The following is a 15,446-nucleotide window of genomic DNA, read 5'->3' on the forward strand; positions in this document are numbered from 1 at the left end:
CTATGAAGATCTGGCAACACTGACACTTTACCGCAGGGCTCATGAGCACAACTAGCCCCGTGTCAAATTGTGCTAAGTTTAAGACTTCTTTTCTTGCATCTCAAATACAGACGAAGACACATTTCTGGTGCGTGTTTAAATACGTCATTAACAACTAGTTGTTTAGTTCAGTTCAGTACATACTGCGTAGAACTTCTGTAAATGTGGTGGTCACTACTTGTATTTTTTGTGAGTTAATGCAGTTGTTAAATGAGGTTGTCACTCCCATATTTCAGTGAATTATGTGTGTACACAACGTGATTAAAGAGTAAAAAGTAAACTGACATCCGAATTTAGCTGCAGTGTGTACATGGTCAGTTTAGGTAGCAATGTTGTTTAGAAATGACACAATGAATACAGTAACTTAAACTAAAAAATGACTGTAAAAACTATGATTTTAACAACTTCACAGTTCAAATAATAACATTTTTGACAAAAATATAAAGTTTTATAAATGACAGACCTCACATTTCAGCCTAATAATTGATCATGTCAGGAAATCACAAAACTTTTTTGTCAGCCGAACCCCTTAAAATATTTAGTTAAAGTACACTTCAAGATTATAAGTTAATATTTCAATAATTTAATGACATATTCACATGTTCAGAATTCTCTGATGTTGGTATTTATGGCTTATTATTATTAATATTATATTTTTTAATATATTAATGAATAAACATTATTATATTACTTGGTTATTATAGTTAACTGAAACTAAAACCATAAAACAATTGTTACTAGAAATAAAATAAATTTTTATTAAAAAAAAAAAAACATGATGTACTACATAAACTACAATAGAAATAAAAATGAATTAAAACTAATTAGAAAAAAAATTACAAAAGCACATAAAATTACTAAAACCAAAATAAAAAAAAAACAGAATATACTACAAGTCAAAAGTTTTTGAACAGTGAGATTTTAATGTTGCTTCTGCTCACCAAGCCTGCATTTACTTGATCCAAAGTACAGCAAAAACAGTACAATTTTTAAATAGTTTTACTATTTAAAATAACTGCTTTCCATTTGAATATATTTTAAAATGTAATTTATTTGTGTGATCAAAGCTGAATTTCAGTCACATGATCCTCCAGAAGTCATTATAATATGCTGATTTTCTGTTCAAAATACTTTTTTTTTTATTATCATTATATCAATATTTAAAACAGCTGAGCACATTTTTTCAGGATTCTTTGATGAATAGAAAGATGCAAAGATCAGCATTTATCTGAAATAAAAAGCTTTTTTAACATGATACACCATACCATTCAAAAGCTTGGAGTCAGTATATTTTTCTCCAAGAAAGAAATTATAGAAATTAATACTTTTATTTAGCAAGGAATTGCTTTAAATTGATCAAAAGTGATGATAAAGACATTTATAATGTTCCAAATGATTTCTATTTCAGATAAATGCTGTTCTTCTGAACTTTCTACTCATAAAAGAAACCTGAAAAAATTCTCCTCAGCTGTTTTCAACATAACAATAATAATAATAATATAATTAAATTTTTTGAGCAGCAATCAGAATATTATAATGATTTCTGAAGGATCATGTGACTGGAGTAACGATGCTAAAAATTCAGCTTTAAAAATCACAGGAATAAATTACATTTTAAAATATATTCAAATAGAAAACAGTTATTTTAAATAGGAAAAAATATTTCAAAATTGTACTGTTTTTCTGTACTTTGGATCAAATAAATGCAGGCCTGGTGAGCAGAAGAGACGTCTTAAAAAAAAAAACATTAAAAATCTTTTGACTTTTGACTGGTAGTGTATATTGTTAAAAATATTCTAAATATTATTAAAAACTAATAGTATCTCAAATACTAAAATAAACCTGCTTTATTTGGCATAACAAAGAGGTAAGATGAAACGAAAATGCCACTGAAACATTGAAAGACTGTCAGATCCCTTCAGATATGAAAACACCTCTGATTTGCATGAATCACTTGAATTTCAGTATCAGAACGGCACATTTCACTGAAAGACAATGAGTTTGCAGGTACGCATATAAAACTCATATAAATATAAAACTTTCTGAAGCAACAGTACACACCAAGAACTAGGTAAGTATATTATTCATACCGAGCCAGCTCAGCGTTCCTTTCTCTGCACACTGTAGACTGTGCGGTTTTCTTCTTGTCACCTGTAGTGGATATCCCAGCATTCTCCTGGCCCGTGCTCTCTATTGGAGGACCCACGCTAACAATAAGCCCAGACTGAGCCCACTTATTGGCTTTCCGCAGAGCAGACGAAGCCTCCTCTGTGATCACCTCACAGCAGCCGCTCTGCAAAACGCAAACAAACAGCATATTTCACACATCTAGCACTGCTTTCTGCTCCTCAGAACCATCAACTGTAAACCAGAGCTCACCTTCGTCATGTCTCGATCCATCTTCACCACCTTTTCCATGTTGGCTCCAGTGCCGAGACGGAAAGGACGACCCTCTGAGCTGCTGCAAGGTGACGTGCAAAAAATGACATCAGCCATAAGTTCTTCAATTTTGTGTCTGAATTCAAGTGTCCATTGAGGTGAATGTGTTTTTACCTGAGTAACGGCTGAAGCACCTCATGGGACGACTGGTCTTCTCTTTTGTGGATGAAAATCGAGAGCTTGCCATCCACAGCTTCGCCCTCCTCGCTAGCGTCTCTGTCGGTCTTAGCGCTGCTCTTCGGACAGGCCCGCGTCAGACTGGTGTCGGGCTCAGAGGCGCTGGGGGAGAGCAACGTCTGGCAACCTAAGAGTGAATATTAAAGGGGTGATGACATGAGAAACCAAATTTCCCTTGATCTTTTGATGCAAGTTTCATAAATTAAAATGTCCTCATCATCAATAAAAAAGCATGTAATTTACGTAATAACAGAAAACGACTCATTTTGGATCCGATGGGACATGGTGATGTCAGCTGTGCATTTGCATAAACTCCGCCTCCAGAGCAACACATCACACATTGACATAGGCCCCGCCCAATGGCATTGTTCACGCTGAATGCAAGTGTCACATTGCATCAAAAGCAAGTAGAAATTTGAATCCCAGCGTGAGGAACAAGCAAACAGTTTATTTTTAATGGCACACTGGATTTTGTCAGGGAACATTCAGATTATGTTGTTTTGTAATTATGAGATTAGAGTCATGGAGAGTTCAAAAAGAAACATTTGTTGAAAGATGAAGCGGTACGAGATCTGACTGCAGCTGCAAACAGTAAATGATTTCATATTGCTTTGTCTGGAAATGACTGTTATATTTTGATTATGTTGTCAAAACACTCAAAACAGGGCTGAGGGGGCGTTGATACTGTTTCCTTTGCAATGGCTTTAGCCAATCATAACAGCGGCAGATTATGGAGAAGCCTTAAAAGTCCCGCGCCTTAAAAACAGCTTGTTTCCGGTAAAGGTTCAGAAAGAGGGTTGAAAGTAATCATTTTTCCACATATTTCTTTCTTTTTTTATGCAAAAAAAACTTGATTAACATTATAAGTGAACCTCAAGGAACATATTAAATAAAAAAAATTAGCAAGTGTTTTGGTATCACTGAGATACTATTACACTTTTAATAATATTTTAAATTTAATGTTTTTTTTTTTATTATTAAGTTAAACTAAATAAAAATGAGAAAATGTTAAAATAAAATAAGTTTAAGGTTTTTATATTAAAGTGTAATATATTTCAAGTAACAGAAATATGTTTTTTGGTTTTAGTTTTAGCTAACTATAATATCAATTTTCAAGGATTGTATTTATAGACCAAATGCGACAATAAACATTAAAATTAGTAGCAAAAATTGTTACAGAAAATTTCCATTTGAAATAATTCTGTTCTTTGAGCTATTCATCAAAGAATTGCGAAAAATACAGTTAAACGCAAAAAATATGAAGCAGCACAACTGTTTTCAACATTAATAATCAGAAATGTTTCTTGAGCAGCAAATCAGAATATTAGAATGATTTCTGAAAGAGCATGTGACACTGGAATAATGATGCTGAAAATGCAGCTTTGATCACAGAAATAACTTACATTTTAGAATATATTCACATAGAAACCAACTATTTTAAACTGTAATAATATTTCACAATATTACTCTTTTTACTGTATTTCTAATCAAATAAACGCAGTCTGGATGAGCAGAAGAGACTTTAATGTAAAAAAAAAAAAAAAAAAAAACTTCAAAGTTTGGCACAACTTATTTAAGCTTATTAAGCTAGATTTAGAGTGAAGGTTACAAAATCTTTGGCCTGGACACAACGACAAATGAAATATATTTGAGAGACCCTTTATTTTTATTAAAATCAAGCTATGTTCTCTCGTACCTGGCACCACATAGTCCGCCAACTTGGCCAGCAGCAGCGATGCGATGCGGAAAGCAGGATCACTGGCGTCTTGCTGCTCTGCGTCCAGCGCGTTCGTTGAGTAGCTCCAGGACGGCAGCGCTACATTCCCACAATCCTCCACGCTCATGAGCGGCAGCGCGGCTCGGCACAACTGCAGTATAATCAGCACCAGTTTGGGTGACGGCCGCTGGTCCAGGAGCAGAGACAGGAGTTTAGACACACAGGCCGGCTGGCTCAGGATGGTTTTGCCTATGTGACTCCTGGGAAGAGAAGAAAGGGCGGTGCAACAGTTCAAACCGGGTAAAACTGGGTAAATCCATTAATTCTTATTCAGAATATGTAAAAAGTTGAAAGTTATGATAGTTTAATTAAATACATGACATGCAAGCTTCACTAGAAATTACATTTCAGTTTATTTTAGACTGCCATAAATGTCATAAATGTACTTTTAACCATATTTCAATAAAAGTAATTATGAAATTGCATATAAAGATGTACTTAAATTCTACATCTACTAATGTTCAGCTAATTGCATTTAATATATATTTAAACTAGAATAAATTTCCATTTAATTGTAATTAAAATGAAATAAAGTGTCTGAAAACATTATTCAGTTTACACTTAAGTATATTATTTTAAACTATATAATTTCCATTTTAAAAAAAAGAATTGAGAGGTTGAGTAGGAAGTTCAGGTGGAACAGGAAGTACCTGGACAGATCGTTAAGCAAACTGAGCACATCCTGCAGGGCGTCGTTTCCCGCCGCTTGGTTCCCGCAGCAGTCTGTCGCACGAGCCAGGTGATTGGTTAGCAAGCTAGACACCTGTCGTGCCAGTCCAGAATGCACTGCGTCTGTGGAGCCTCCTGTTCAACAACAGTGAGCATCAGTTAATGTTAAACAGGCTTGTTGTGTTACTTCTCGAACCTTGAATGTTTCTCACCTTCGACTTTCTCCCACTCAATGCAGCGGTTGGCCAGCACCTGGAAAGCAGCCCACGCCATTGTAGCCACTTTCTGTTTTTTGGTTTGTTTCTCATTGGAGCTGCTGTCCCTCTGACTGCTCAGACTGCACAGCCTGTCCATCAGCTGAACCAGACCGCTGCGCACCAGACACTGCTCCTCACTCCTGAACACAACAACAACACAACATATTACAAAGCGTGATCGACTTCAGATGGAACACCACGTCATGTTATTATGTATGATCAGTGCTAATAAAATGTTATGTTCTGACTAGTGCTGACATATTTTCTATTGTGCAAAGTTGGTTTTGTTAGCTTTAACTAGTAAAGATTAAATAAAATCCACATATTAGGCAAAAAAATGTAATGTAATTTTGCCCTGTTGCCTTGCCCTACATTTTAGATTAACGTACTAGAATTGCTAAAACTGTGAAAAAAAAAAAAAAAAAAAAAAAAAAAAGGCTGAGGAAAATAAATAGGAAGGAAAAACACCAATTAAAAACAATATGATAAAACTACATAAAAATATAACAAAAAATGATTAAACTAAAATTAAAATGAAAACTGTAAATATAAAATAAAAACTATTTACTGTTATTTGACATCAAAATTACAACATTTTCATCACATAATGCTTAAATAAAATTAAATGAGCTAAACTAAAACATTGAGGAATAAAAACAAATACAAATGGCAAAGTATAACAAAATTACTAATGTTTAAACTAAGATTAAATGAAAACTGAAAATATAAATATAGAAGCTAATTTAATTTAAATATTAACGAATATTATAACAGTATATAAATAATGCTAATAACAGTAATACTAAAACTAATACTATTATTCATTATCATAATGACGACATTATTCATCACCTAAAACTAATAAAAAATAAAATAATTAGCTAAACAGAAATGTTGACAAAAAAGTTAATAAGAATAACAAAAACAAAAATTACTAAAACTAAAATGAACATGAAAACTTAAAAATATAATGAAATTATAATAAAAAAACATAATAATAAAAGTTAATTTAAAATGTTATAAAATACTACTATAGCATGTAAATAATACTAAAATAACACTGCTATTGTAAAATGCAACATTATTCATTATCTGAAACAAAAAAATGCTAAATAAATAAAGAAATAAATGAATAAAAATGATGAAAATCCATAAAATTACAAGAAAAAAAAGTTAATTTAAAATGTAAATAAAACTTTTTACTGTAATAGCAAGCTGGAATTTTAAATTTAACCCTATTCATCATCAAAATGACATTTATCACCTAAATAAAAATGAACTGGCTAAACAGAAAAACAAATCATAAAAGCACATAACTAAAACAAACTAAAATTTAAATAAATTCTACTTTACAGCATTTTTAATACTGCATAAATTATACTAAAATAGCACTTTTTACTGTAAAAGCAAATTGGGATTTTAATTTAACATTTACTTTAAAATTGCACAAATGTGTTTTTGAATACACCTTCCAACTGTTACTGAAACAGTAATCAGTGCACATTATTTTTAAAAAGAAATAATTTCCTGTTCTGTTGACGTCATCTAGGTCATGTTACATAATTCCATATGGACACAATTCCATATTTGATATGAAATAAGAGCCGAATCGGAGCTCTTGCCTGGTGTACGGGATGGTGCACAGCAGGCCGATGCTGTTGGCGCAGGCGATTGGGTAACGGGAACACAGAGACACCACTGATGTCATGGTCTCTCCAAAGGCCTCCTGGACCTGCTCCATCATGCCACCGCAGGTCAGTTCCTCCACCCTACACAAACACACACATATTCATATGAACAACTGAAGCTACAAAGCAGAAATGCAATGATCTGCAGATTGACCTACCAATGTTAAACTAAAAACCAAAAATTTGGGGTTGGTAAGAAGTCTCTTCTGTGACTAAGGCTGGATTTATTTAAAGAAAAATGCACAAAAAACAGATAAATTGTAAAATATCATTATAATTTTGATATAGCCATTTTCTAAGTGAATATATGTTAAAATGTAATTGATTGCTGTGATCAAAGCTGAATTTGATGCTTAAGAAACATTTTTTAATTTATTATCAATGTTGAAACCTGTGATGCATTTTATTTTTCATGATTCACAGATGAATAGAAAGTTTGAAAGAACAGCACTTATTTGATACAGACATCTTGTGACATTTTAAATGTCTCTACTGTAATTTTTCATTAATTTAATGCATCCTTCCTTTCTTCAAAAAACGACTCTTACTGACCCCAAACTGTTGAACGGTAATGTATGTTCAAATATCTGTGGTTAAATATACCGCGGTCCGCCCTGCAGCACCATGGTAACGGGGCCGACCAGATGTGTGACTCCTCCCACCCGTACAGCGGCGGTGAGCAGCTCCCTCATGTGGACCAGAGCCTGTTTCCTGGTGCGGCCTCTCCTCCAGCGCGTCTGAGCCGCACACAGGAAGCTGGTGCTGGACACCTGCAGTCAGAAGATGTACTTTAAGTGCTGATGTTTGTCAGTGAGCAACACAACTGTCCTGCTGCATGAGTCTGATCTTACGGTCTGATCAGGAGTGGTTCCTATAAAGGCGAACAGCTGTCCCAGCAGCACACTGTATGTGGGTTTGTCCTTGCTGTCTTCAATGACCAGTGACTGCAGTAGTGTAAAAGAGCTGCTCCGGTGACTGGATGGATGGAGACGCCTCCTAAACAGACAGACAGGCAAATAGTTAGTTTAAAAATTGTAGCAACACTTTGAATTTACCTATTATAGCAATAAGCAAATAAAAATAAAACTGACATGTAAAATTAAACCACAAATCTTACTAAATGGTTTAATTATTAATTATTTAATAAATAAAGAAATAAATACTAATATTCTATTACATTATATACAATAAAAACATAAATGCAAAAATAAAATGCACACAGAAATAAAAGCATAAATAAAACAATGCATGAATAAAGAAACAAATACATACATAAAATTCATAAATAAATGCTACAATTTAACTAATAAAGTAAAAAACAAGTTACTAAATGTTTTACAACAAATGATTAACTCTAAAACAAATAAAAATAAATAAATAAATAAAACTAACATAATATTGTTATTATTAAAAATAAAATATACCTATTAAAGCAATAAGCAAAGTAGCAAAAAAAAAAAAAAGAAACTGAAAAATTAACATTAAAAAATGTGTGCAATTTTTGAGCCATAAATGTCACTAAATGGTTTCCAACAAATCTTTTATTTATTGACCACTCCCTTATCTGAACAGACAGCTGGCATAGGAGACAGTATTTTAACATGCATAAAATAAATTAATAAATACATGCATGAATAAATGTATAAATAATGCATATTTATAAATAATTGCTTGAATAAATGCACACAAGTATAAATAAATAGATGCATAATAATATATATATATATATATATGCATTAATAAATAAATAAACAAATGTATAAATAAGGAAACAAATGCATAAATAAATTACATAAATAAAAAATGAATGCATAAACCGCAATTTACCCATTTCAACAATAGGCCAAGTTAAAAAAAAACATTAAAACCATTAAAACTGACATTTGTAATTTTTGAGTCACAAACGTCAGTTAATGTTTTATAACCAATTATTGATTTACTGATCACTGCCTCATCTGAACACACAGAGTCATATTTTGGAAATGTCTCTGCAAATTAAACTGTCAAAGGAGAAAGTAGTTTAAAAAAAATAATAAATGTATAAATAAATCCATGAATAAATATATAAATAAAGAAATGCAAAAATCTGTATACAAAGAAAATGTACAAATAACGCATAAATAAGGCATATATGCACATTAATAAAAAAAAGCACAAATAAATATGTGTAAATGTATTAATAAATAAATTAATTAATAAATGTATAAATAAATGCATATTTTTATAAATAAATGCATAACTACAAAAAACGCATAAGTTAACTAATTCAGCTTTAATGATAACAATCATAAACAACTCTAAAAAACACAAACTAGCTGTTTATGTTATGTAATGTAGTTTATTTTTCTAAATATAGGCCATCTGTGGTTGTCAAGCAACATAGACACTTGGTGGATTAATATAAAAATCAAGTGATGTGTGCTTACAGGTGTGCATATATTGGCTATTTTACAAATCAGTAATTAGACCTATTTGTTCTCTAACTGTGATTTGATGCTACCTTTGTGCTCCATGTGTGAACTCCACATCACTGTTGGCAATCATTTCCAAATCTGAGGGAGCGGACATACTGCGCAGGAACACAGGCTGCTTCACGATGGGAACCATTGATTTGGTGTCTGAAACCGACTTACAGGCTGTAAGCAGGAAAAGTTCAAAGAGCCGTTAAGCGCATTTGTATGTTTTTGCAGGCATGTGTGTGTGTGTGTAAATGTGTATGTGAGTCACCTGGTGTGCATGTTGGTGTTGAAGACAGACTCTTGCACTGCGGTGCTATGGTAACATGCAGCAGCAGCTCAGAGCGGTTGATCAGGCTCTTCACGAGCGCTTTGGTTTTCGCCAATGGAACGGAGCTTCTTTGCTGCTGCGTGGAGTTCACCTCATGGAAAAACTTCTCTCTGTTTAAAAACAAATTAAACAAGTTCAACTAAATTAAAACGAGAAATAGCTGAAATAAAAACTTTCATATATGTGACCCTGGACCACAAAACCAGTCATAAGGGTAATTTTTTTGAAATTGTGATTCAGATTTAGATATCTGAAAGCTGAATAAATAAGCTTTCCATTGATGTATGGTTTGTTAGGACAGGACAATATTTGAGATACAACTTATCTGAGGGTGAAAACAAAAAGGTAAATACAGAGAAAAATCACCTTAAAAGTTGTCCAAATGAAGTTCTTAGCAATGCATATTACTACGAAAAAATTAAGTTTTGATACATTTACGGTAGGAAATTTACTAAATATCTTCATGGAGCATGATCTTTACTTAATATCCTAATTATTTTTGGCATAAAAGAGATATTTATGGGCTATTGCTACAAATATACCCAAACTACTTAAGACTACTTAAGACTTTACTTTACTGGTCCTGGGTCACATATATATCTTATTTCAGTTAAAATCCATTTTATTTATAGTAAAGTAAATTTTTTTTATGGTTTTCATTTTAATTTGTTTTAGTTGAAGTTGACTACAACAGCCCAGGTCTCCTATGCTCACAGAGGCTGCACTGATTTGATAAAAAATACAGTAAAAATACAGAAAAATTGTAAAATATTATTCAAATTTAAAATGCAATTTATTCCTGTGATGCAAAGCTGAATTTTCAGCATCATTACTCCAGTCTTCAGTGTTACAGTGTTTTTTTTTTTTTTTTTTGATTCGATTGTTTTTTTTTTTATTTGATAGAAAGATCAAAAGGAAAAACATTTTTTGAAACAGAAACATTCTGTAACATTCCGAATGTTTTGACTGTCACATTTGAAGAATTTTAAGTATCCTTGCTGAGTAAAATCATTAATTTCTTTTAACTTCTTCTTTTGAACATCAGTGTAGGTGTAAATTGAGCAAAATTTTGAAAAAAATTAGATTCACCACAGGAAGTCAAAATTTATTTCATACCTCAAAGCCATCACAGCATTTTCTGGATCTGTGCAGTCCAGAGGAACCTCCTTCAGTGAACACAGAAGCTCCAGCTCCTTCATTTTGTTCTGTGGACCACAAAGCACAACAAAAGAATCAATCACCTAAGCATGTTCTTTTAAAGTGTATTATTTCTGTAATAAGTACTCTTTTCACAAAGAAAAATGGATTATATGTATCAGATTTCTGACCTCAAAGAAGTGATAGTCGTGGAAGAAGGGAGAGTTGTTCTCCAGTTTGCCCTGCTGAGCTTCTTCTACTTCATTCTGCCACTTCTGCTCCAGTTCAGCCACACTCTGAAACAACCACAGACACAGCATATATTAACAGCATCACACAATATGAATATGAATAGCACTGCATCTGTGACTGCTGTAACACATACTTGCAACTGTCTTTCCATTGCATTGATCTTCTTGAAGGTCTCGGCCATGATTTTGCAGAGCAGGTTGTGCTCCTCTCTGTGCATCTCTCTGTACTGGAAGTTCACCAGCGACTGCAGCGCATCCACCAGACCCAAGTGCTTTATGACACACGACACGATCACTTCCTCCATCACATCAGGACGGATCACCTCTCTGAGTGAAAATTAAGGAGGTATAAATCACATTTCATGTTTTTTAATTTACATTTATTTGCATAGCAGTATAACGTTATTGAAAATAATCGTTCTATGTTTATAATGTAATAGTTCAGAATTTTGTGGTTTGCTTTTGCAGGTATGAATAAAGTAAAATAAAATAAAACGCACTACACAAATAGACGTTCGTAAGATTTTACAGTGATACTTTACAATAATGTTTATTAGTAAACATCACTAATGCATTATTAATATTGCTGCATTAAATCAATGCATTTATTTTTTTTTTATAATTTCTACATTATAATACATTACATAAAAGTTATATTTCTTAACATTTGTTAATAAACTAACATGAGCAAACAAAAAACAACTGTATTTGAAATAAATAACATTAACAAAAATTAATCAATGTTAAAAAAATTGCCTAAAATATTATTTAATCTTAACAAATAGGTAGATCAGCGTTACAATAAATTTTTAAATACATTAATATATATACATTTTATTATTATTATTATTATTGCATTTTATTGTCCATCTACAAATTCAAATTTTGAAGTTGATCATATGGAAGCAGCCAATGAAATATGTTTGTTTTGTTTTTTTTTATTAACTATATAACAAAAATTTAAACTAAATATGCAACCGTAATTAGTCAATTTGTAAAGTGTTTTATTATGGAAAAACAAACAAACAAACAAAAAACAAACAAACAAACAATAATAATAATAATAATAATAACAATAGTATGCTATTTATAAAAATATACTAAAAACATTAGTTTGTTACTTATAGCATTAACTAATCTTAAAAAAATGGGACCTTATTACGTATTTTATTTATGTTCAAATATGTAGAGCTACAATATATTTTGTAATATATTTGCATACAATAACAAACAATACAGTTAATTACAATTCAATTTATACAGCTGATCATATGGAAGCAACCAATAAAATATGACTTTTAATAAAATATGAGTACTTTTTATTAACTACATAAAAAAAAAACAAATTAAATATGTTACACTATTACTCAATTTGCTTTATTCATATTTTTATTTTTTTAGTGTATAAACTGATTACTGACTCCCTCCATTTGTAAGTGTGATTTTCAGTCCTCCATCCATTTAAAGATGCTTTTCTGATTATGGTTACGTGTTCAGCTATTATTAAATTACATTCCCCTAATATGTAGACTCCCTCTCATGTGCTTACTTAATGCTGGGGCGAAACTGAGGCCGGGCTCTTCCAGACAGCTCTCTCAGGCGGCCCATAATGCCCGGGGGTAAGTGGATGCGGGGAAGCTCACAGCAGGCCCCCGGCATCGGACCTGGAGGAGGGACGAGGATGTCTGAAGGATAGGTGAACTCTCGCTCCTCATCAATGGTCAAAGGCAGAGGAGACGGAGACGGCGTGAGGGCGGGAGAGATCGCACCATTAGCCTCCACCTGCCACTGACACCTTACAGAGAACAGATGAGAACCATGTATTAAACAGCAAAAAAGAAATACTTTTATACAGCAAATATGCATAAAACTGATCAAGAGTGACAATGCAGACGTTTAAAATGCAATAATTTTGTTAGCATTTTTTCTGAAGAAAAATAAACAAATAGCAAGGAAAGGCAAAATATTAAATGTAATAGATTCATATTTATTGATTAATCCACTATTTTGATGAGGGTGGTTAAAATGATTTTTTTCCCTTGAGATTTGGAGCCAAATTATGTTATTTTTAGAGATTGGTAGGTCTATTAGTGAAATCTGTTGACTTTAGCAATCTTTGTAGCATTATGTGCCAATGGTAACAGTTTAAAAATGGGAAAAAGCACTTCTTGTGTGTTTGTTAAGAACCAGAATCTAAAAGAATATTACAATATCATTTGTTGAGTTGCAAGCACGTAACTTTGGAAAAAGAACATATTTCTGGAATTCAGACAGGTATGTTCTATGCAGTTGTTCTGACAGAGAAAATAAAACAGATTTCTAGTTTTAACATTATTTGTTCTTCAGACATTCCTTCTTAAAAGAAAAAAGTATCAGCTCAATGCAAAGAGGTCCACATTTGGTTTCCAGTCATTTAAAATGGGCAAAACTGAACATTTAGGACATGGAGCCACGCTGATAACTCCATATCTGTTGGACTGGGACCTGTGATTTGTAGTTTCGATTTGTTGCGATGTGTACAAGTCTGTCTATTAGCGATTTTGCAAACTACTTTCCCTACAGGGACAAAAAAAAGCATCTAAATAACTAGAAACCCTGTAAAAGCAGCTAACATCTGATGCTTGCATTTGCTGGGTTTTATCAACAGGATAGGTGAAGCAGCACACCTCTGCAGCAGTTTGGAGCAGAGCAGGTCATGGCAGGCCTCCTCCTCTCGTGTGATATCAGGCCCGTTATAGAGGATGCGTAACATGGCGCAGGCCAGCACCGATAAACCCAGAGCTAGATCAGCCAGGAAGGGCAGCCCGCCGGACACGTCCTCAGACGACTCCTGAAACAAGCAACATAATCAGTGCAAACAAGCATGGTTAAAATTTTGACCATTTTTAGGAGGTGCCTTTGTAAATGAAAATAAAACAATGGTAGCACAATGCCGATAGTTTTACTATAAAACGGAAACCCAGCAACTAAGACATTTGTAGGAAAACACATTAGATGAGCATAGTAAATGAACATCTAATGAGTATTTAAAACTTTTCAATGTACATTTTATGATTGGAATGTATTTAAAAGCTAATGTAAGGCTTGCGTCGGTACCTGCGCTCTGACAGTGCATGAGAAACCCCACATGGCTTTATCTGGGGTGTTGTGTTCACGTCCACTTCTCATCTCAAAAGAGAACGTCACAGTATCTCCTTCCACCTAAAAATACATCAGATTTGAAGCATTAGCATCTGTTAACTGCTTTTGAATCAGAACGTGTCATATTTACCAAGTGTGCACAAACACAAAAGGAATATGATTTGTAGAAGCACTAGGTACTTACATACACATTTAATTCTTTTTCTCTATTCTCTGGGGTATATCAGTAGAAGTAAATAAAAAAATTAAATGAGTAGAATTAAGGTAAAAAAACAACAACTTTGAAATGGATTAAGCAGAAGGCTTAATTAACAGAGATTTACATTAAGTATTGCAAATACTTTAAATACTGTATGAAATGAATTACATATTTACATTATAAATAAATAATTACCTAACGTCAGGTTGCATAAACATCTTAAGGACATTGATCTATTAAAAATGGTGAATGTGCACTCTGTTGTCCTGATGATTTTGATATTTTTTTTAAGCACAACAATATTTTTTGCAATCTTACAAACATATATTTTTAAAAATGTACTTTTTATTATTATTTTCTTGTTGCACATTGACTACGCCAGCTTCTAACAAACACAAAAGTAAAAAAAAAACAAAAAAAAATTAAAAAAAGTACTTTTATAGCATTCACATTAAAGCATTTCTATTCATTTAAATTTTAATCAATGAAAGTTCCATTTTTATCTATTTAAATATAAAAGTCACGTGTGCCGTTACTGCCATTGCCATTTTAGTAAACAGTGTTTCAAGAGTTCAATAGATGCTATTTACACTAAATAAGAATAGCATATTTTCTTAGTGATAGATGATAGGGCAAATAGCAATGGATTTTATTTTCACTGTATGTTAAAACAGCAGGATTTTATGCTATTTATACTACTTATTGCAAATAGTGGCAATTATGTGCACCTCAGTATAGCAGTACATTATAAAACAGTATGCAATAATAACGTATTGAGTTTAAATTACAATTGTAATTAAAATTATTAAATGGACGCACCTTATTGGGACAATATGAACCCCTCCCTACACCTACCCTAACCTTACCCAATACTTTATTTTCAAC

At 32.6% G+C, this 15,446-nt stretch overlaps 1 protein-coding gene across 4 annotated transcripts in view; it reads right to left on the reverse strand.

Annotated features, from left to right (window-relative positions):
• The window catches only part of LOC127168051 (probable E3 ubiquitin-protein ligase HECTD4), a 76,643-nt gene that overhangs the window by 34,583 nt on the left and 26,614 nt on the right, over window positions 1-15,446 (reverse strand). For all 4 annotated transcript variants that reach the window (XM_051114556.1, XM_051114554.1, XM_051114555.1 and 1 more), the window contains exons 23-39: window positions 14,318-14,422; window positions 13,888-14,051; window positions 12,771-13,016; window positions 11,356-11,548; window positions 11,162-11,266; window positions 10,950-11,038; window positions 9,774-9,943; window positions 9,547-9,682; window positions 7,898-8,042; window positions 7,650-7,816; window positions 6,981-7,127; window positions 5,314-5,498; window positions 5,083-5,236; window positions 4,352-4,632; window positions 2,593-2,782; window positions 2,419-2,500; window positions 2,130-2,332 (exon numbers count right to left, since the gene is read on the reverse strand). In XM_051114556.1, coding sequence (XP_050970513.1) covers window positions 2,130-2,332; window positions 2,419-2,500; window positions 2,593-2,782; window positions 4,352-4,632; window positions 5,083-5,236; window positions 5,314-5,498; window positions 6,981-7,127; window positions 7,650-7,816; window positions 7,898-8,042; window positions 9,547-9,682; window positions 9,774-9,943; window positions 10,950-11,038; window positions 11,162-11,266; window positions 11,356-11,548; window positions 12,771-13,016; window positions 13,888-14,051; window positions 14,318-14,422 — 2,762 coding nt within the window. The remainder of the gene's footprint in view (window positions 1-2,129; window positions 2,333-2,418; window positions 2,501-2,592; window positions 2,783-4,351; window positions 4,633-5,082; window positions 5,237-5,313; window positions 5,499-6,980; window positions 7,128-7,649; window positions 7,817-7,897; window positions 8,043-9,546; window positions 9,683-9,773; window positions 9,944-10,949; window positions 11,039-11,161; window positions 11,267-11,355; window positions 11,549-12,770; window positions 13,017-13,887; window positions 14,052-14,317; window positions 14,423-15,446) is intronic.

Source organism: Labeo rohita, chromosome 7 (assembly GCF_022985175.1).
Source record: "Labeo rohita strain BAU-BD-2019 chromosome 7, IGBB_LRoh.1.0, whole genome shotgun sequence".
NCBI classification, from domain to species: Eukaryota; Metazoa; Chordata; class Actinopteri; order Cypriniformes; family Cyprinidae; genus Labeo; species Labeo rohita.